We start from the raw sequence: 22,845 nt of genomic DNA, 5'->3' as shown, positions 1-22,845 counted from the left end.
GGAACACTACTGTCCCTAAAATATGGAGAAAATTCTGTGTTGTTTTATGAAAATTCGTTATTACTATTGCCATAAAGCTTAAAAAGTATTTCAGTGGTATAGGACATCTTTCAATAGAGCTGCCTCAATTGTTCCTACCTTACACAATTTTTCCAGTGGTATTTTAGGCTACAAAAGGTTTTAAAAATATCACTTAGGGAGCGATATATGAATAATACCAGTTGGCACTATAATTCAGTGGATGCTTACTCTGAGGCAGGTCATGTTCTCAGCACTTTACATTATATATTAACTCATTACATTTTCATAGTTACCATGTAAGAGAAACCTGAAAATGGCATTAGAGTCAGAGAAGGAAGGGAGAGAAATCACTGAGAATGGAATGCAGCAGAGAGCAGAGGGGAACCAAGGAAAGGGAAACGGTGCACGACAGAACCCGCTTTGGAGAGGAAGGAGGGGGAAGGCGAGGGGGCGTGGCGCACTGTCCAGACATGGGCTGTGCGTCAGGGACAGGGGGCATTGCGTGATGGGGCGGAGGGGATGCTAAAAGCACTGTTCAAAGAGAAGACGTTTCAGGTTTAACGGTTTCTGGGCGAAGGCTGAGCATGCTGGCTGGTTCTGAAGTGCATGGCTAGCACCTGAAGCATGCTGGGGTGCTGCTCATCAGCTGTGGGCATTGGGGTGCTGTGTCAGGGGGTAGAAAGTATCGTCCGAGGTGGCTGAAAGGAAGACCATGGGATAATTGCTAAAGTCATAGAAGGTACGAAGGTAACGGCATGAGCTTGGGTAGTTTGCTTGTGTGCTTGGTGATGGGGAAGGGGAGTGGGCCGCCACATGCCCTCTCACTCTCTGGGCCTCTCCACGGACTCGAGCTCCTCACATGGTCAGCAGCTGTAGTATTTGCACTTGCTCGGTGGCAACTGATTGCCATGAGTTAAAACAAACAAACAAAAAAAACAACACAGAGTCAGTGCCCTGGTTCATTTGTGCTTTCGTCACTTCTCCTGTTACTGCAACAAACACCCAACCAAAGCGACATAAGGAAGGACAGGGGTTAGCTTGCTCTGTTGGGACGGTCCAGTCGTCACGGCAGGGAGGGTGCAGTGGCAGGGGCAGGAAGCAGCTGGCCATGTCCGGTGGCAGTGGGAAGCAGGCGGCGATGTGATGGAGGCTGGTGCTCAGCTGTCTTGCCCCTTTTCAGGCAGTCCAGGACCCTGGCCATGGCAAGGCATGGCCCACAGTTAGGATGGGTCTTCTACCTTGTTTAATCTAATCTAGGAAACCCTCACAGCTGTCGAGGTTTGCTTCCACGGTTATTCTAGATCCTAGCAAAATGACGCACAGATTAGCCATCTCAAGTGGTACCTCTTTGCTTCTGGACCCTGACTTGGTCAGTGATGCCATAGGTACTCATTCAAGGGGGTGAGGAAAGAAGCCGCCCTTTAACAGGGAAGGGGAGGTCATATCTTATAAAAACATATGAGACGTGAGGTAGTTTTTCCAGCCACTTTTAGAAAATAAAGTCTGCTACATTTGTACTGAAGACTTGCCCCAGTCTAGATACTGGTGATTGTTTCCCCCATTGTGTCTTCAGTCACACTTTGTCCTCTGCATTTCCTTTAACGGGTCACCAGATTTAGAAGCTTGCTGGAGTGTAGGTTGTTATACATATATATTTCTCATAAATGCATTTGCGTGTATATAGGGAGGGAGGAAGAGAGCCACAATTACTTTAAATTCCAGTTTGGGCTTGATCTTGCCCAGGCCACAGAGACCATGCGGGTTCCAATCTCAAACCCAGTATACATTTATATTTAGGAATGACATTGCAGACTTTCTTCTTTTGACATTATACTCAGTGGCAAGGCTGAGACAGGCATGGTCCTCCACCGACTCTGTTCTGGATTGGGAGGAGTTTTGGTATACAAATAGTTTATAGAAAGGTTAAATGTGAATGTTGAATGTTCCATTATTATTTTGAAAAAAAATTGTAGCACATTTTAAAGGCTGGTAGCTGGCCCAATAACTTTGCAACCATTCAGAATTTTCTTTTACTATTATTTTTTTATTAATTAGTTTTGTAGTCAGCAAATACAGTCAGTTTGGCATCATTATTAGGCTCATCTGTGACCTGCCCCCTACCCTTGGCCCCTCCTTGTTGAGGTATATGGGTCATGCACCTTCAATGCTTGATTGGGACTGCTGTGGTGTCTGGCATCATGGACTGAGCAGCTACTGCAGTCTCAGATTCTCAAGCCTACGGGTTGGACTGCCTAGAATGTCCTTTACCCAAACCCAATAAATCTTCATATACATATCCATTATATTGGTTTTGTTCCTCTGGAAAATCCTGACTAGTACAATGGTGAAATATTACTTTAAATAGTTAATAAACTTTTACAGTTTTGATATAAAAATTGTACCACATTTTAAATTTTAATCTATGATTGGTCAGATTTGCTATGTACCTTTACAGGTAAATGCCTATTCTTTTTTAAACTAAATTTTCTTACTGACAAAATTCAAATTTTAGGGCTGGGGAAATGACTTAGCGGTTAAGGAATTTGCCTGCAAAGCCTAAGGGTCCTGATTCAATTCCCCAGGCCCCATTTTGGCCAGATTCACAGGGGGAACATACATCTGGAGTTCATTTGCAGTGGTTGGAGGCCCTGGCGTGCCCATTCTATCTTTCTTTCTGCCTCTACTCTCCCCCTTCTCAAATAAATAAAGAAAATGTTTTTAAAAAATTCAATATTTAGGATGTACAATATTTAAGATTCATGAAACAGAAATAATTTTTATTCTTATATTCCCTATAGAAGATAGAAACTTGAGATAAGTTACTATTTGCATCTGAAACTGAGAGATGGGTGTACAAAAAAGAACTTTGAATCATTTTTTGGAACTGCTTCTCTGAAATCATTCCTTTACATGGTGGTAGTTATGCCACTCTCTCTTCATGAATATGATGATACTAGTGGACATCTCATCGTGAATCAAAGCTTTTCACTTGGGAAATTGTTTCATTCACATTTTGTTAGGAAATGAGGACTGTGGATTCTGAAAATTAGCGATTCTGTCTAAACTTGTAAAGGACACTAAATGCTATGGAATTGATTCCAGAGCGAAACTGGAAGCAGCAAGGGAGGTAGACGCAGTGCCGTATTAAAAACAGCATGTTTAGTTGGGCGTGGTGGCACATGCCTTTAATCCCAGCACTCGGGAGGCAGGGGTAGGAGGATTGCCGTGAGTTTGAGGCCACCCTGAGACTACATAGTGAATTCCAGGTCAGCCTGGACCAGAGTGAGACACTACCTCGAAAAACCAAAAAAAAAAAAAAAAAGCAGCATGTTTGAGGCAGCATTTGCTTTGGCCCGGGTCGAGTGGCTCTGGCTCCCTTCTCTGCTGGGATGAAATCCACCTCTCCACTCTGCTGGACAGCTCCGTGTTGATGCAGGAATGCCAAGGCTCTTGGCTTTTCTCTTGGCCATCATTTTGGTCAGCTATGTCCCTCATTTTCCTCACAGAGGACTCAAAAGCAAACCCGGGTCAGCAAGGTCAAGGTTTCTCCGAGGTCATCCTTGAGTCCTTGTCAGAGGCAAGGGCACAAGTGAGCCTCAGATAACAAGATCAGGGCGCTAGATGAAACTTCACATGATTTCACAGTACTGCTGTTTGGGTGTAGGAGGGAGACACCATTTAGGACAAATATCTAGTAGTGGATATCACATAGTTGTGGTTGCCAATTTCCTATGAATTTTGTGGTAAAGCCCTTGATTTGAACATGATATCCTTACTGTTTCATTTTTAATACTTTTGATAACACCCAGACCTCACCTTGTTCTATCTTTATTTTTTCTGATCCTATTATTATAACCAACATTGGCTGTAATAGAATCCATAATATTCAGTCCTTTTATTTCATGCCTATAATATTTTAGTGTACTTAAGTTATTGTGTAGCACCTTTCACATGATATCTCATATAGTACTTTGTTTAATTACTTTACCTCTATTTCTTAGCCATAATATTTTCAAATCCCCTATGTTATACTCAGAAAATAACTGTAACTTAAAACTTATATTGTCTTGACCATGTAGTCTTCCAATTTGTGGTGGCTTGCCTGACTGTTTTTGGCCACTTTCCAGCACTAGATGGACTAACTCTCTGGGGAGTGGCTGTCTTTGGGATTCCCGTCAGGTCTCCCCATGCTCTGTGTTGGCAGCATATGGTTGGTGTCTTCAGCAATAGGGTCTTACCTTTTTGTTATGCTGTAAGATGGGTGACAATAGAAAAGCCCATCTCCTTTTTTTTTGGTTTATTTTTATTTATTTATTTGAAAGCAACAGACAGAGAAAGAAAGAGGCAGAGAGAGAGAGAGAAAAAGAGAGAGAGAGAGAGAGAATGGGCACGCCAGGGCCTCTAGCCACTGCAAACAAACTCCAGACACATGTGCCCCTTTGTGCATCTGGCTAATACGGGTCCTGGGGAATCAAGCCTCAAACCAGGGTCTTTAGGCTTCACAGGCAAGCGCTTAACTGCTAAGCCATCTCTCTAGCTCCCATCTCCTTAAAAAAAAAAAAATTATTTGTAAGCAGGGAGAGGTAGAAGAGAGACAGACAGAATGGGTGTGCCAGGGCCTCCAGCCACTGCAAATGAACTTCAGATGCATGCACCACCATGTGCATCTGGCTAACGTGGCTCCTGGAGAATCAAACCCAGATACCTCATCCTCTTTATTTGTAGTCTTTCCCTAAACTTATGTGAATTTCTACTTGGAACTCATTATAATCTTTATGCAAGTCCAAGTTCTAATTATGAGCCCTGGGTGGGAGGCACTGTCATAGCTCACTATGCAGTGAACCAGCCTGCGGCCCAGTTACTGTGGGTTCCGAGCATGAATGTGTGTCTCCTTTCTCTGCGCGCTTGTGGAACCCTCCATGTTGTGATCTTTGTACTGGATATGAACTTCTTCCTACTATACTTGTCTCATTGATTTTGACTTTTGTGGACTTAATCCTCAACTACTTTTGTTCTATAGTAGCAAATCATACATAATTTTACATTTAACATTTCACCTTCTGTTCTTGTACTTAAAGATCCTTTCCAGTTTGTGAAGATAAAACATCCTTTGGATATGCTTAGCCTTTTGAACATCTATTAAATGTTTGTTTTCTACTCAACACTTGTGTTAACTGCAGAAGATAAAACCATTTCACTTGATGTCTGTTCCATAAAGGAGCTGGGCGGATTTTTCTTATTCACTCCTTCCTCCACCATTTAAAGTCAGAGATCTGACCTGCCTTCTTGTGTGTCATGTATACATATTAAATCACTTGTTTTCATGCCTGACTTCAACTAGTAACCTTCATTGTCTTTCAGCTCAGGTATTCTGTCTTATTCATTGTTTTGTTGAATGCTGGGTAAAAGAGGTGTTGAGTAAATGTCTATGAAATAACAGTTTGCCATGTCGTAAAGATGTGAGCCAATGCAAAAGATCCAGAGCACAAGAAACCTAGATGGGGACAGAACACCCAACCAGAAAGAGCTCATGGGAGGAGAGGGCTCTGCGCTTTGAGGGGAAGTTTCATCATGGGGAGAAAGAATGGCAGAACAGGCAACTGGATTGCATCTTCATAGATCAGCAACAGGGTGGGAGCAGTGAGAGTGAGCTAGCTATGCCCAGTGATGGTGAGCTAGTCCCCCAGGACCCACCTCTGTGCATAGCTCCTCGGCAAGGACCCCTCCCAAAGGCTGCACAACCTTCCTAAGATATAACCAGCTGGGAAAAGCACACAGTAGACTGTGGGGGACTTTTCTCATTCAACCACCACAGTGGAATATCAAGGGACAGATACAGGCCAGTATGACTAGCAGAGGAACATGTGATTCAAAAGATCAAGTCAGGCTGGAGAGATGACTTAGAGGTTAAGGCACTTTCCTGCAAAGCCTAAGACCCCAGGTCCAATTCTCCAGGTCCCATGTAAGCTAGATGCACATAATGGTGCATGCAGTGGATAGAGTGATGTTTGCAGTGGCTAGAGGCCCTGGAGTGCCTATTCTCATTCTCTATCTCTCTCCCTCTCTCTGTCTCTAATAAATAAATAAAATAAAGTCTTTTAAAAAAAGATGAAGTCACAGGAAGTGGGCTCAGAGCACAGAGTCCTGAGCCTGTCAACTTCAACATTGTCCATTTGAACAGTTATTTGTGGTGTTAGCTGTCACAATTGATGGCTATTGAGCTATATCTCTGGTCTCTAGCCACCTGATGACAATTGCACCCCCCACCAAGTTGTGAGAACCAGAAGTGTCTCCAGACTTTGTCACTTGTGGACTGGAGGAAACAGGGAATGAAAGGACAAAAATGGTTCCAGGAAGAAACACTTATGTTGAACCTGGTGGATGGTTTTACAATGTTTGGTTTTCACTCTAATCGAAACTGGAAGTCATTGAGAGGTTTTGAGCAGGGCAGTGTTGTATAATGATTTAGATTTTGAAAAGATTAGTTGATGCAGAGAGTGGGTTGTGATAAGAGTGATTCAGAGGCGTTTGTGACAAGGGCAGCGTGGAGGAAGAAGGGAAATTTTAACTGTGCCTGGAAGAGACATAATGGGCTTTCACCTACCAAAAGTCATAGGATAGAATGTCATTTTGAACAGGGGCACATAGGATAGAATAAGACACAAAATGTTCAATGCACAGTTAGCGGATAACAGTTTTGGGACCAATGAGATCCCAACACAGTCTGCGACGGGAGTCTTAGGTTGCTCAGTGAGAAACACTCCTTGTGGCTGGGTTCCCCTGCACAGCCACACCTCAACCTGGGGTGATGTGCTCATAGGAAAGCCCTTGAGAACAAGGGCCATATATAAGTTGTAATTTCACTTCTAGACCGTAACAGAGTGCTATAAAATAAATGAATATTGGTTAATTCAGTTAGCTATCAGATTTTTATCTATACTATCCAGCATATGGGCAGAACTATGGCAGATCAACAACACACTCGCAGTCACAGTTCTTATGGGGATCTGTTGTCTGTGAGGGAGAGAGGCAGAATTTCAGTAATCATATAAAATAAGATACTGCATCTGTAGCTGGTGCTGTGAAGGAGAGGGGATGCTGTGTGAAGGCGTTTGACCAAAGTCAGCAGGTGTGGAGAGTTTCCCAAGGCAAGGGCATTTACACTGAGATCCTAAGACTTAATCAAATGAAGGTTGGAGGAAAAAGTTTCCTAGGAAGTGAGGGAATCACTGTATATGTGTAAATCTCACACAAGGAGGGAACCCAGCAAGAATGTGTGAAATAATCAATCCCCCATGGCTGTAATGAAAGAGGGAAATGGAGGCTAGAGGCACAGCAGGCATGGACTTCTGGTGGTAATGACTATTTCCCTTTACCAACACCAAAAACTCTCAGTGTGGTGGGTGGAAAGGAAGGACTGTTGGAGATAGTAATGTCAAGGCCACAGAGTAATTATGTTCAAACAATTATTTTTATCCAAGAATTATTATTTATTCTGAATGTTATAAATAGCTACCTTTACTTTCTATTTAGTTCCTTAGTCTAACTTCTTTTATATTCTATAGGTCTTCTTTATGAGTATTCATCATGTCTGACTCAGGCTAGTTTTAAAAAATAAGAAAGTATCAAGATGGTGCAGGGTGGCATGTGTTGCTTTTTCTGTATCCATTAGGATCCATCCATCTGGCCATTTGCACATCCTTACATCATTACAGTTTCTTTAGTAACAAGATTGGAGTTTGCTGCCCATGAATTACTACTTTAGTATCTATAACATGGCCTCTGACACAGTTCCAGTCCCCCCATATAGTGGACACTATAGATAAGTAGCTGACAGATAACTAAATTAACTCATATCTATGTATTTATGCCACTCAGTTAAGCTCTAAAAGTGAAATTACAGGTAGTATATGCCCTTGCATTTAAATAAGACAAGAAATCATGTGTTATTCCTACCCATTCTTCTCCCTGGCTTACTTGGTTTCACATTTCTATCAATGAGTGAAGAAAATTTTCATTTTTTTCATATGGTCAATTAGATTATAATTGCCAATTGGGAAAATGTATAAATGCTATTTGTAATTTTTTAAATAAATATTTATCGAGGGCCAACTGTGTATTATGCACCATGCTAAAGCAATCAGGCTGCAACTAAAGATGAAATATGGCTATGTCCTTGTGCTACTTACAGTTTAATATGAAAATGGATAAATATAGATTTGTGGGCTGTTAAGATTGCCCAGTGCTTGCTGGTAAAGTCTCACAGCCTGGGTTCAACTCATTAGTACCCATGTAAAGCCAGATATACAAGGTGGAGCATGAATCTGGAGTTCATTTTTGGTAGTCAGAGGCCCTGGAATACCCATCCTCCCCTTTCTCTCTGTTTGAAAATAAATAAAAGTATTTTTTTTTAAAAACCTACAGTACAGTTTCAAAAACAGCATGAATGCTGTGACAGAGAAGGAGTGAAATGGAAAGCGGGGAATGAGAAGGAGGAGGTCATATGGGACTCATCTGTCTTGCCTAGTCTGAGCCAGGATTAAACCACCAAGAAAGACAAACACTCATTCCCATTTTAGCATGGTTTAGTAAAGCAGCCAGTGGGAGCAAAGGGGACGTATGCTAGGCAGAAGATGGTGGTTGGGTTAGAAGCACATCTGAGTACCTGCCAGTGGTTGAGCATGGTGCTGGTATAGAACTCAAGTGGCAGAGGCAAAAGATGAGGCTGTAGACATTGGTCCAGCTACTGATGGTCACATCATGAATGGCCTAAAGGAGGGTCATGACAGATGCCCAGGCAGGAGGGCACAATCCCATACATGCCACCTCAGTGAGTAGCCAGAATCCAGTCACTTCTCTCATCTTCACTGCTACCATCGTGTTTCTGACAACCAGGGTCTTTTACCCTGGTTGTGGCCACCGCCTCCTAACTGGTCCTGCCGTTCTCAAGTTTGTTCCTCACTTTGGCCACATGCCTAGAGCACAAATCCAGTCACTCCTCCACATGAAACCCTCCAGTCGTTCCCCGTCACAACCAGTGCACAAACCAAGTGCTGATGCTCCTTTTGGTGCACATGACCACTTTAGATACTACATCATTTGCTTATGTCATTTATACTGTTTCACGTGGTAGAGTGGAAAACCCACAAAACCAGGCTTTTTTTCTGTTGTAGTCACAGACATGACCCTAGCCACTAAACTCATGCCTGGAATCAACTTGCCAGTCAATTATTTATTGGAAGAATGAATAACCAGGATTTCAAATGTATCACAATACTTAACTTAAACATTACTGCTGCCCATTCCACATTTTCTTTAATTTATCCTCTCATATACCACTCCCAATTCAAACAACTAGATTTTCCTAAAATGAACTGGTTTCATACAAATATATTGAGTTATTTGTTTCATGAGCACATCTTTGTTCCCAGCCAGGCCTGACTTAATAAATCCACATCTTTCTTTCTTCTGTTGGTTCCTCTTTCATTCTATGTAGTCTCTGGGAACAAGATTGGACATGTGTGTGTAAGCCACAGGGAAGATGTTGGTGCTTCCATGAGAGGAGAGAGATGTTCTGACACACTGTAACCAGACCGGGATGTCTAACCCTCCCTGGGCTGCTAGTGTGTGTCGCATCCTTACCCGCCAAAGCCAGCTTCTCTGTTGGCTTATGTTCCTCAGACGCTGACTCTCGGTACTTCTGTTGTCATGCTGTGAGTGCAGACAGCTCTGTTTTCTCAGGCTCCACAGGAGCATGAGCCTTTGGTTTCTTCATAAATAGAACAAAGAAATATAACCATGGGATAACATTGTGGACACATTTAACAATATTATTTTTAGTGAATAAAAGAACTCTTCCAGTCAGTAAATGTTACTGTTTGTCATCAGCCTGTGCTTAGAGCATATTAATTACCTTGATGATAATGGGTAAGAGGTTATCAAACAATTATTTTCATATACTGTAAAAGGTGAGCAATGTTCTTCAACATGCCATTTAAGGATCCAGTGGTGGGCAGACAGTCTTTACAAATACCATGTGCCGTCTAGATGCGTGGTGGGCTGTCAAGCAGAGAAACAGAGGGCTGCTTTTAAGGTGATGGCCATGCTATGCGAACAAGCTATGGCTGCCACCTGCCCTCACCAGGCTGCTGCTCTGCATGTCGCTCCAGGACGCCCATGGCTGTTGTCTCAGAGTCATCCCAGTGACTTCAAAAATAGCTGCACATCTCCATGCTTCTGATAATGAAGTTGGATGTAGAGAGGTTAATCAATAACAAATCTTAAGTGGAATGGGGACTTAAATCTAAGTTAAACAGTCGTTCCAAGCTGTATTAGAGGAGATATCTGCTGTAGCCATAGGAGAAAGCCAGAGTCCCTTCCTTCAAGGAAGTTACCTTCGAGGAGCTAAACTGACCGAGAGGATCGGCTGACTTCTTTCGTTCATCTTAATCCCATGCATGAGTGTGGGTGGAATGGAAATATGCACATCTCTCTACACATGTCACTGTTTTCTGCAGAAAGGAGCTGGGTACCACCTGGACCTGTTCTGGGTGGCGATGCTGATGGTCGTGTGCTCCTTCATGGCGCTTCCCTGGTACGTGGCGGCCACTGTCATCTCCATCGCGCACATCGACAGTCTGAAGATGGAGACAGAGACTTCTGCACCCGGAGAACAGCCAAAGTTTCTAGGAGTGAGGTGTGTAGTTGCAGGAAATGGCTCTACGCCACGCACTGGGCACACACTGACATGCCAATCGTAAGGACAAGATAAGGCTGGTGATGGTCATTATTTTTAACTTTTCCTGTCCCAGGAAAGAATAACTTTCTATCAGAAAGAAGATTTTCATATTTTTTTGTTTACTTCTCATGAAATGTCACTTTTATCTGATTTGTGCAAGATTAAATGATATGACATGAAAACATAAGCTGGTCAGTTCATTGTCTTCAATATTTAGATTACTGTGGGGCTTCACAGCAGACTGTGTCTCAGTCCTCCATCAGGGACTTAAAACACTTGAGTCCACATATATTTTTCAACATTTTATATAAGAAAAGTAATTTGTAATTCCCAGTCCATTTTCTGTCCCTGTACGAACTTGAGAAACTTTGGCCCTCAACCGTTAAATTTGTGCAGCCCTGAAGGGCAATGGTAGAAGACCTCTGTACTCTGTTGAGTCTTTATGCTGCGAACCCTGCTCCCAAGTGCCTGGGTGGGTGGCCTGCACAGCACAGCCAGCATTTCCCACGCCTCGACAGTGGGCAGTTCTTTCTTGAGGGCGGGGGAGGGGTGCTGGATGGGAATCATGTCCATTCAAAAGTACTTTCGTTGTTGTAGATTTGGAAATTAGACTGGTGAGATTTATTGCACTCATGAAATTTCCCTGAGCTGTTTGTTAATTAGAATGTGGGACAATGTAATATCTGTCTCCCAAGAAAGAAGGTGTAATTACACAACAGGCCAGTTGTTTGAAAAATAAGGGCTTCAGAGGCCAGTAATTGATAGGCCAAGAGCAAGTGATTTTTCTTTTCTATTTTTTATTTTTTATTTTTATTTTTGGTTCTGAAAATAGCAAGAGCTTTAACAGAATTGCTGTTTTTCTTCATAAGTTCAAATCACATATTGCAATGCTTTTTATGAGTTTTTTATAGCTATGTTGACTGCATATGATGTTCTCAAGGTATTAATTGCACTATCTCAATACCTTTGCTGTTTCAGGCAATCATTAATTTGATTAATATGTAGTCTTTTATTGAAAGTGAAAAGACCAAAGCATGTTTATGACACCTAGAGGTAGATTGGTAATCTTTTGATTTGGTTTCAGGGAACAAAGAGTCACCGGAACCCTTGTGTTTATCCTGACCGGTCTGTCCGTCTTTATGGCTCCCATCTTGAAGGTAAATACATGGAGCACACACCTCTTCCTGCTCTTTAGGACACTGACAGATTAGTGGGCATGGGAGGAGGGAAATGTTTGCAAGATGTCTGAGCACACAAGAGGGGAGGTTCAAAGGACTCTTAGCCCTCCACACGTTTCCCCATTATGATTTCTCCTTCGCTCGGTTGGAGCACACACAACCCCGGTACTGGAAGGTTCTGACCCCCGAGGAGGAGCAGCACACGGGGCAGTCGGGCTGACCCTGCTCTCCCTGCCCGCTGCTCTCCTCCTCGCCCTGTCCATCCTGTTGACCTGCTTGCACCTGAATCTTGCCTCGCCAGACTGCTGAGTCATTCAGAACCATCATTAAAGATTTTTGTTCTATTGTAAATTATAACTGTTCTTCTGTTTATCTTTGAACCAGAAGACCTATTTATTAATCCCGAAAGGAAAATGAGACTAAACTTATTGATTTATAATTGGAAAACTTTAGAAGTGAACTTTTGAAGAAGAAAAACTACACGGTAGAATCTTAGGAAGTTAGGAACCAACACTGGAGTATTGATAGAGTGGATCTCTACCAAGATGGAAAACAAACTAAAGTGATGGCCTTTTCCCAGAGCTGAAATCAAACTAAAGAAAGTGAGCATTCCTTGTTCATGAGGCTTCCTGTTTGCATGTGGTACAAACTAGCTTTATACCTTTTTTTTCTGTTATAAAACATTACTAACCAATTATTGACAATTTGTATCTTTGCCCCATAAGGCATGAAGTTTCATCCATAGATCTAATAGCCATGCGCAAGGCAGTTGTGACTCCATATCATGGGAGGCTCCTTTTGAGATGAATTCTACCCCTCCCTGGCTCCCCTGAACTGGGGTCGTTGCACATTGCAGTTTCCTCTATGGGAAATCTTTCCATCGTTTCCTAGTCTGTCAACACCATCCGGCCCCCACGTTGTCTTTTACTTTTTACGTGTTTCATTTTCACTATAGAATCACAATTAAGAAAGTTTAGATGTATTTAGAACTCTCACTTTGCAAATGTTACAGAACATTGATTTTAACCCTGGAGACTGTCAGCTGACTACTCCTGTCCAGCTCCAAAGGGACACAGAACCTAGATACTGTGTAAACTTTTCCTTTTAGGAAGATTTAAAAAACCCATATTCTAGAAACAGCTCGTCCTGTTTCTCATACTGTACTTAAGTATAGCCACTAAGTAGTTCAAGGCAAAACTCCTTTGGTTCTTTACAGAGATCCTTTTGCCCTTTTTCTTTTTTGGCTGTCCTCAAGAAATAAAATAATGTATCTCCAGGAAGGACTGGAGCTCAGAGAAAAGAAGCAGCTATTGATGCCATTCATCAGAGCTTGCTTCCTCTTTGGCCATCCATCCTGTATCAGCCCTTCGCTCCCTCACCCTCCTCCTATCTATGACCATGGCTATTTCTACTGGCAGCTTTTTAACTCAAAGCAGGTGTGTGTGCGTATTTATGTATGTGTGTATATGTATGGTTTATGCATATGTATGTATACATACATACACCATACATCAGTGAAAGAGGTAGTTCACTAAACATTTTTAAGTAAAGGTTTTGCATAAATATGGAAAATGAACTTGTGTTCTGATGTAGCTCGCAGTATGTTGTGGAGAACCTTATATAAGAAGGCACGTTGTCGAGCACCAGCCGTGAGATCCCTTACTCCAGTACGTTACTCCTGTCTTCAGGAAGCGAGTCTCCTGACAAAGTCGGCCATCTCAGATAATGTGTCCTTCTTCCCTGTGAGGGCTGGTGTGCTCTGTGAGTGCATTGGCGATGGCTCGTTAGCTCACTTGAAAAGTCAATATAAGAGGCACAGCTGGAGGGCACAGGTTAACCAAAATCTAAGCTACATCTAGGGAACAGGGACAATTAATAATTAACCTCAGAATTCACACAGAAAGTGGTGTCAGAGATTCCTCGGGAGAAGGGAGCTTTTCCTCCAGTGACTGTTTTTTAAAGCAACAGGTGGTAACTTCAGAAAATAGTTTTATGTTGTAGTATATATATGTATGTATAATTTTTTAATGAAATGGCTCAACACTTTACCTGCCTGACTCCTTATTTCCCTTACAAGTTTAATGGTCTCAGGTGAGCTGTCTTCCAGCCTGCGGTAAACAGTGCAGGTGGTTAGTTGTTGCCCTTGTCCCCTGATGCAAGCTCACTTTGAACATGAAGTTTATGAACTCCGTTTTGATGTCAGTGCTGAAATTTGTCTTTCATGTGGAAGAATGTAAGGAATTCTAGTGGACAAGCTTCAAGTTCGTGAGGGCACCCCTTGACCCAAGCCAGCTCCGGTCTCAGTTGCCGCAGAGTGCTGAATCTCACCGCCGACTCAGTCCAGAGCTCTGCTGGGCAGTGAGGATCACTGGCTTCCCAGGCTGGATGGGTGATTTCCCTGGTTTCTTGTGGAAGTGGTTCTGGTTCCTGCTGATGTTCTGTAGTGGGAAACTAGCCATGACCAGAGAGCAGCAGGAAGATTAAAGGCAATTTCTAGAGCTTACTTGCCCTGTTTTGCTGACAAGCCCCAAGGAATAAAGATCAAATAAAGTTCCCTGCCAGTTCTATAGCCTTTGCTTTAGTGAGTGTTTCTTTAACATGAGGAGTGGCCATAAGTTATCATCAGGGTTTGTCCAGTGTTCTGAAGTATAAGCGATAGCATTTGCTTGTATGTGAAGACATGTACTCACTCCGAATTGCTGCTTGGTCCCTGGAGACAAAGGCACGATGGGAGTGAGGGCAATGACCATGGAGGGATTGGAGCATTCGCCTAAGGGCTCATCACAGATTTTTATTTTTATTGATTGAATGATTTTTTCAGGGTACGGTCTCTCTCTAGCTCAGCCTGCCCTGGAACTCACTATGTAGTCTCGGGGTAGCATTGAACTCATGGCGATCCTCCTACTTCTGCCTCATGAGTGCTGGGCTTAAAGGTGTGCGCCACCACACCCAGCTCATCACAGATTTTAAAAATGTAGTTCTCCAGTGATATCTGCAAGAAACATGTGAATAATTATTCCTAGTTTACAGATAGGACAAGTATGAATAACTTGCCCAGTTACAAATTTCTTAAATGGTAGTGTTTAGATTTGAACTTGGGCTCTTTTGGCACCAAACCCAATCGCACAACATTTACAGTGTGTGCTTTTTAAAACCACCTAGGGCACTTGCCCTCGGAGAACTCACTGGCTTTCTTTTCCCAGATGATGATCTTCCCAGGTTTTTTGACTGGATACTGAGTCCTCCCTTATGTGGGGAAAAGATGATGGCATTTTCATGAACTTCTCATCAGCTCTAGCTCCAGAAATGGTAACCGATGAGGCTTCAGTCACAGCTTCTTCACCAGTTTGAGTTTTCAGGGTTTAAGGGAGTTAGTATTCGACTTTACTACCATGCTGCTGAGTGCAGGTTGTTTCAGCTGAAAGGCCACGTGAGTCAACCAGGGCCTCCAGTCTGACCTTCCGTCATCCTTCCCGCCTCTGCCTGCCCAGCCACCCTCACCCCAAGCGCTGAAGCCACAGCGGGAGCGCTGCTTGTGGATGACAGGCTGCTCCACCTGTCAGTCAAGGGCCTCAGCAGGAGGATGACGCCCGTTCCACATGGAGCAGTTGTGTGCTTTAGCTGTCCTACACCGGGTGAGAGATGTTTTCTGCTCTGTTGTCACATCATAGCACCTTTGTAGGTGAAGATGCGGTGGGAGAGACAAGCTGGTAATTTTCTCAGGATTATGTAGCTGGTGGTTAAAAGTCAAATGCAGGTCTGTGTAACTTCAGTTGCCCATGTTCTTAACCAGGATCTTACTCTTCATTTCACACACACCCAACACATGCGCACATGCGTACACACTCAGCATTATATTGCTGAGAGGTCTCAGTCCTGTACTGATTTCTTCTTTTGGACAACTACAATTATCCCTTATTGTTAAGCCTCACTTTTCCATTTTTTCCCCCTCTGGAAATATTCTGCCACTTTTAGCAAATCTGAGTGGGTTAAAGAAATATAGAATTACATTCACTAGAATCTGATAAGTTGTTTGTATAATCTGAATGGTTAAATCTTATTTTGGTTTCATCTCAATTTCATTATTATATATGGTTAATCACTTTTGCTTTGATTTGTAATGTTTATTGAATGTAATGCTACTTTATAGTTAAGCCTTTTGGTTTTCATGGTGTGATTGGGCATATAATTTTCTTTGTACATTTTTATCAGTTGACAATTCTTGATGCACCTATAAACCTGGTTTAACTTGTGTGTTTGATGCTTTAATTTATTATGCCTTGCTTTGTAAAAAGTGTGCACTGCTATGACTATTTTTGTTGCCCAGGCTTAACGTTTTTTTCGGAGGCAAACTCAACAGACTGCCTTTTTTAAAATGTGAGAGTAAATGAGAAAAAGAAAGAGTGAGCGAGCGCCTGGGGAGGGGGGAGAATTGGCACACTAGGGCTTCCGGCCACTGCAGTCCAGTTCCAGATGCGTGTGCCCCACTTGTGCACATGTGTGGCCTTATGCACTTGTGTCGCTGTGCGTCTGGCTTACATGGGACCTGGAGAGTCAAACATGAATCCTTCGGTTTCACAGGCAAGTGCCTTAACCACTAGGCCATCTGTGTAGGCCCCAGGCTTGACTTTTGATGAAGTCGGATTTTTTTTTTAAGTTTTACACTGTAGCCTGGGCTGGACTGGAGCTCATGACTTCATGGCAGTCCTCCTGCCTCATCCTCCCAAATATGGGGATTACAGGTGTGAATCAACATACCCAAACTGTATCTTCATTTTCAGAAACACTTTCTTCTTTTCCTTCTTTTGAGAAATTTTTGTTATGGTGAATGATTTTAGTATGATTAATTCTTTTTTCTTTTTGAGGTAGGGTCTCACACTAGCTCAGGCTGACCTGGAATTCACTATGTAGTCTCAGGGTGGCCTCAAATTCATGGAAATCCTCCTATGTCTGCCTCTCGAGTGCTGGGATTAAAGGCGTGCACCATCATGTCCACAGTGTGATTAATTCTTAAACATTGACCTAATATGACTCATGAACTAAATTTTATAAAAAATACTGACTAACCCAATAATTCTGTCATTTCATTTGGAGTTCCATCCTGGAGACTTTTAATTAGATATGGTATAGTGAAGAAAAAGAAAGTTCTGTCAGGCATGGTGGTTCACGCCTTTAATCCCAGCACTCGGGAGGCAGAGGTAGGAGGATCACTGTGAGTTTGAGGCCACCCTGAGGCTACATAGTGAATTCCAGGTCAGTCTGAGCTAGAGTGAGACCGTACCTTGAAAAATCAAAATAAAGGAAAAGAAACTCCCCTAAGATATTTGTACCACACTGAACCTTTACTGAAAGTTATCCTGAAAGACTTCTGTATACATAGTCTTCTCATCACAACAAAGAATGTATGTTTGCAAACATCCTTATGGGCTGGAGGGATGGCTTAGTGGTTAAGGCATTTGCCTGCAAAGCCAAAGGACCCAAGTTTGTTTCCCCAGGACCCATGTTAGCCAGGTGCACAAGGAGGCGCATGCGTGTGGAGTTTGTTTGCAGTGGCTGGAGGCCCTGGTGCGCCAATTCTCTCTCTCTCTCTCTCACTCTCTCTCTCCTCCCTTTCTCTGCCAAATAAATAAATTTTATACAACACCCTCATATCCAATGCTATTTTCCTGCCTATCCCCGTTCCATTCTGTGTTGACAATGCCTTCTAATCTTACTCTGTGCTGAACTGATTACAGTGTGTAATCACAAATTCAGGGAGGCTGGACCTAAGTCCCAAGTCCTTGGCATTAAAAGCATACTGCAGAGGATGTTTAGCTCAGCTCAGGTAAGCGGTGAGGGTATGGCTAGGCCTGGGCCCTTGGGAACACTTTCTTTTAAGCTGGAACACTGCTGCATTTAGATTGAAAGTAACTACTGGAGGACTTCTAAGTAGCTTTTCATAAATGGACTACCCTTCTTTTTGCCCCTTCTACTTTTCTTTCTCCAAGATTTAGAAATGAAATGATAAAGAAATTGTCACTTAGCAAAAAAAAATTATTTGAAATGAGTCAGAGCCTTTCTTAGTTTATTATTATTACTATTTGATAAGTGTATGTAAAGGAATCGTAAGTAACAGAATTCCCATATTCTAAAAGAACTAGAGGCTAGCGCAAGCTCAGGTGGCTTGAGTGTGATGTGTTCACCTCTCTGTGGCCACTGCTGGCCATTACAGTGTGCTGGCCTCCCTGTAGCTTGTCGCTCCGGCCCCCTTAAGCATTCAGGCCTTTTTGTTTGTTTCATTCTTTCTCTGAGTTCATGATCAAAATTAGTGATGTTAAAACTATTAATCATTTTCAGAAAAATATATTAATGCTGCAGAAATTTAGCCATTCCTGTAACTGACCAGTACCAGTAAGAGCCAGTTGTTTTAGGATTTTTGGACTCATTACTTTTTAAAAAATTTTTTTTGTTTATTTTTATTTATTTATTTGAGAGTGAGAGAGAGAGAGAAGCAGAGAAAGAGAATGGGCACACCAGGGCCTCCAGCCACTGCAAATGAACTCCAGACGCGTGCGCCCCCTTGTGCATCTGGCTAACGTGGGTCCTGGGGAACCGAGCCTCGAACTGGGGTCCTTAGGCTTCACAGGCAAGCGCTTAACTGCTAAGCCATCTCTCCAGCCCTCATTACTTTGTTGTTATTATTGTTGACAACGTCTGTAATTACAGACAATAAACCATGATAATTCCCTCCCCGCCCCCGCTTTCCCCTTCACGACTCCACTCGTTCTGTCATGGTGGCCAATGGGTCAGAGGCAGATCTGTTTTAGGCAATTGCAAGAAGATGGTTCTAGAAATAGTGTTTCATTTAATATGGGTAGTAGTTCTTTAAGTATAACTCTAAAGCAATATTATGTTTTCTGATTACAGTGAGCTTCTTTATGTGGATTTAGTGGCAAGGCTTAGTGGAAGTAAGGTTTTAATACTTTAGCTTTGAGAAATCCTCAAATTTCTCCACCTCCTTTTCAAAATTCCAGGTTGATAGCATTTGTTTTCCAGAATCAGAATTGATTCACTTACATTTTACGGGTATAGGGATAAGTGACAGTATACACATATTAGGATCTGTCATTGTTAAAATATTTCATGTTGATGTTAAAGACATGTTGCCAAATATTGCATGAAAATGCATGAATTCAGTTTAAAGCAAAGCATATTAATCCCTATGTGTAATTAACTGCTCCCATATGTTCCATGATGCTCTCAGATGGTGGTCTCTTTAGTATGTCCACTTAATTTCCCAAGATGGAGGAAGGGACAGTCTTTGATGTTTATTTCATTGAAAGAGGCATTTTATACACCATACTAATAAATCATCTTGCAAAACTTCTTTTTAAAATATATATATTTAATTTTATATCATATATATTTTAAATATACATATATATGTGTGTGTATATATATATATATATATATTTACACACACACACACACACACACACACACACACACACACACCACGAGAGAGCGAGAAAGAGAGGCAGATTGGAAAACAGAATGGACATGCCAGAGCCTCCAGCCACTGCAAACCAACTCCATATGCATATGCCACCTTGTATGTCTGGCTTACATGGGTCCTGGGGAATCAAACCTGGGTACTTTGGCTTTGCAGGCAAGTGCCTTAACCACTAAGTCATCTCTCTGGCCCTATCGTGCAAAAATTTCTAAGGGGAAAACCAACAGGTTGTTATAAAGTATCTTATTCTCAAGAGTGAGGATGCTCACTGCCTCAGTTTCTACCTCCAAGTCCATGCACACATCTGGGCTGTAGAGTCAACTGCTTTTAAAGGCAAAGGTAGATAAAACCTTTTCCCCATTAAAAAAAAAAAAAAAAAAGGTACTGCTGAGGTCATGTATGGTCATTGTGTAAAAAAGAAAAGGCTGTCTGTGTTGGTGCACACCTTTAATCCCAGCACTCAGGAGACAGAGGTGGGAGGATCACCATGAGTTCAAGGCTACCCTGAGACTACATAGTGAATTCCAGGTCAGCCTGGGCTAGGGTGAAACCATACTTAAAAAAAGAAAAAAGACAACAAACAAAATCCAAGATCAAGTGAAACTCATTCGTCCTCCTCCTCCTTCATTTACTCCTAGCCCAAAGCTTAGAATGTTATCATTTGATGAGTAAAACGCACTGATTTGAGGCCTCTCTTATTACACGGGTATTAGTTTCACGTTTAGCCTTAATGTTTTTATTACTGTTGTCTTAACCTGCCGTCCAATGTTCTCCTTCCCAGTTCATCCCCATGCCCGTGCTGTATGGTGTGTTCCTGTATATGGGGGTGGCCTCACTTAAAGGCGTGCAGGTAAGTCTATGCAGCAGTCGGAATGCATAAAATTGTTTGAGTAGCAAGAGATCTTTGAGGAAAATGTTAATCATTAACTACTGTGTTAAAACCCATTCATTTTCTACTTTCTCTTCCTTTTGCCTTTCATTTCTGACTTCATGGACAAAGTTAGCTAACGTCAACAAATGTCATATATACACAGTACGGAAAGGGCTATTCCAAGTCATTTGTCTAGGAAAGTGAGTTGGACTATGCCTTTTCTGCAATCTCTCTCTCTCTGTCTCCCCTTCCCCTCACTTTCTCTTTCCCCCTTTCCTCTTTCCTCAGGAAGGACATTCAGCTCTTCTCTGGGCATTTCAAGGCAGTATCTGTGCATGGGCCTTAACCCTGTGCTAACAACAGGCAATTCTTACTCTGTATTTATGTGACTGAGCTCAGTGATCAAAAATTTTATACCAATAAGCAATTAAAGTTAGTGTGTATTACACACCACACAAAACTCTAGCTATTCATAACCTTGGTGAAACTGACTCCTCTTAAATAAAACTGCTAGGGGAAGCTTTGTAAGGGACTTTGTCTCTCAAATGAGGTTTAATTTAATTGGCACCAGGAAACAGGGAGTTCTGCTGCTGTTTCCTGGCACCTTGTTAATTGTGGCCTTATTTAGCACGCACTGATGGTTTAAGGGGAAAAGATTGTGTTCTGTGAGCCTCACAAGGATTTTCAAAGTAGCCCTTGCTTTCATTTATTGAATTCAGATTAACTTGGTTTTAAAATGAGATAGAGTTGGGGAAGTGGCCAGACTGCCCCCCTTAAAAGAAAAGAAAAAAAAAGGCTACTTGACCTTCTTGGTTCCCCAGGGAGAGAGCTTCACTATTGAAATATTTGTTTCAAAACAGAAAGTAATTTTTTACAGATTGTCCCAGGGGAACATCAATGTGTTTATTTGTATTCATGAAACATTTAGGAAATAAGAATTTGTTAAAAAAAATATTTTGTCTGACATTGTCAGTAGTCTTGATTCTCCTCAATGGGTTCCTCTTTTCATTTTCCCTAAGGAAGTAGTCTGAACTAGAAGCTTGGGTCTGTGTTCTGAGAGTTCTCACACTGTCTGGAATTTAGTACCTGTCTCTAAAGAAAAGGGAAGAATGGGCCATCTCATAAAGATGGGAGTGGTAAGGGGGAGAGAGCAAGGAGACCAGTAAGTAAGCTAAAGGGATGGCTAGAGAATTTCTTAAATTCTGTAGTATTATTATTGCCCCAGTGTCTTCACTTTTCCCATCATTCTTTCTCTTTTTACCCTTTTGGCAAGATTGATTTAGCAAGGAATTTTTTAGCCCAATCTTTGTAAAGAAGCAAGGTATTGTAAGGAAGAAAGAAAACCCTTTAAATAGGAAATCACACCAAAGAAGATCACCTTTGTTGGTGTGATCCACTTTTCTGTTCTTCTTCTCCCTGCAGAAAGAAAACACAGATAGATATTATGTAAATTTTTAATAATGTTTTTTATTTTAATAAAAAAATGTACACATAAAAAAACAGTTGTTTTTGACCTCTCATAGTCAATTCAACTAACGATTTACTGAACATCTTCCTGTCAAAGTCCCTGTGACATGTTCCCAAGTATGATCCTGCTCACCACAATTATTGTCAGCTCTGCTGTTCTTTTAAATTTTTTATTTTTATTTATTTATTTTTATTTATGTGAGAGGATGGCAGAGAGAGAGAGAGAATGGGCACACCAGGACCTCCAGCCACTGCAAGCAAACTCCAGACACATGTGCCACCTTGTACATCTGGTTTACATGGGTCCTGAGGAATTGAACTGAGGTCCATTGACTTTGCAAACAAACACCTGAACTGCTAAATCATCTCTCTTGCCCTTCACTGTTCTTTTAAAGAGAAGCACCTGGTCAAAATGTGCTCATTTGTCCTATCCACAGTCCCTCTGTGTGTAAGAGCATGGTAGCCTCTCTTGGGTGCACACATCCTCTGTCACTGTTGCAGAGCTCATTGTCAGGGGCTTTCCTCTGAAAGGTCACAGTAGCACTTTGCTGGATGTACTGATCAAGCTGTGCTGTAGAGAAACAACAAAAAATTTAATGACATATCATTGTTTCCCCATGTTTAAATTGAATGCCTCCATTATGTCCTTGAAACATCCATGACATATATGAGGTACATGGTATCATCTCTGTCAGGTAAGAAAATTGTTACAGGATAAGATACATGGTAGATGCCTTTTATATATATATATTTGAGAGAGAGAGATTAAGAGACAGGGAGAAAGAGAGAAGGGGATGAGGGAGCGAATGGGCATGCCAGGGCCTCTAGCCATTGCAAACAAGTTCCAGATGCATGCATCACCTTGCACATCTGGCTTACATAGGTACTGGGGAATCAAACCTGTGTCCTTAGGCTTCATAGGCAAGTGCCTTAACCACTAAGCCATCTCTATAGCACCTAGATGTCTTTTTTGAATTTTTTTTTTTGAGAGAGAGAGAGGGAGGGGGAAAGAGAGAGAGAGAGAGAGAGAGAGAGAGAGAGAGAGAGAGGGAGAGAGAGGGAAAGTCAGATAGGATTG

General features: G+C 42.0%; 1 protein-coding gene across 1 annotated transcript in view; it reads left to right on the top strand.

Annotated features, from left to right (window-relative positions):
• Positions 1-22,845, top strand: part of Slc4a4 (solute carrier family 4 member 4) — a 352,960-nt gene that overhangs the window by 317,565 nt on the left and 12,550 nt on the right. The window contains exons 19-21 of the mRNA XM_045161217.1: positions 10,539-10,717; positions 11,844-11,916; positions 20,211-20,279. Coding sequence (XP_045017152.1) covers positions 10,539-10,717; positions 11,844-11,916; positions 20,211-20,279 — 321 coding nt within the window. The remainder of the gene's footprint in view (positions 1-10,538; positions 10,718-11,843; positions 11,917-20,210; positions 20,280-22,845) is intronic.

This window comes from Jaculus jaculus, chromosome 11 (genome assembly GCF_020740685.1).
Source record: "Jaculus jaculus isolate mJacJac1 chromosome 11, mJacJac1.mat.Y.cur, whole genome shotgun sequence".
NCBI lineage: Eukaryota > Metazoa > Chordata > Mammalia > Rodentia > Dipodidae > Jaculus > Jaculus jaculus.
The sequence above is the reverse complement of the archived record's forward strand: the minus strand, read 5'-3'. Positions and strand labels throughout refer to the sequence as shown.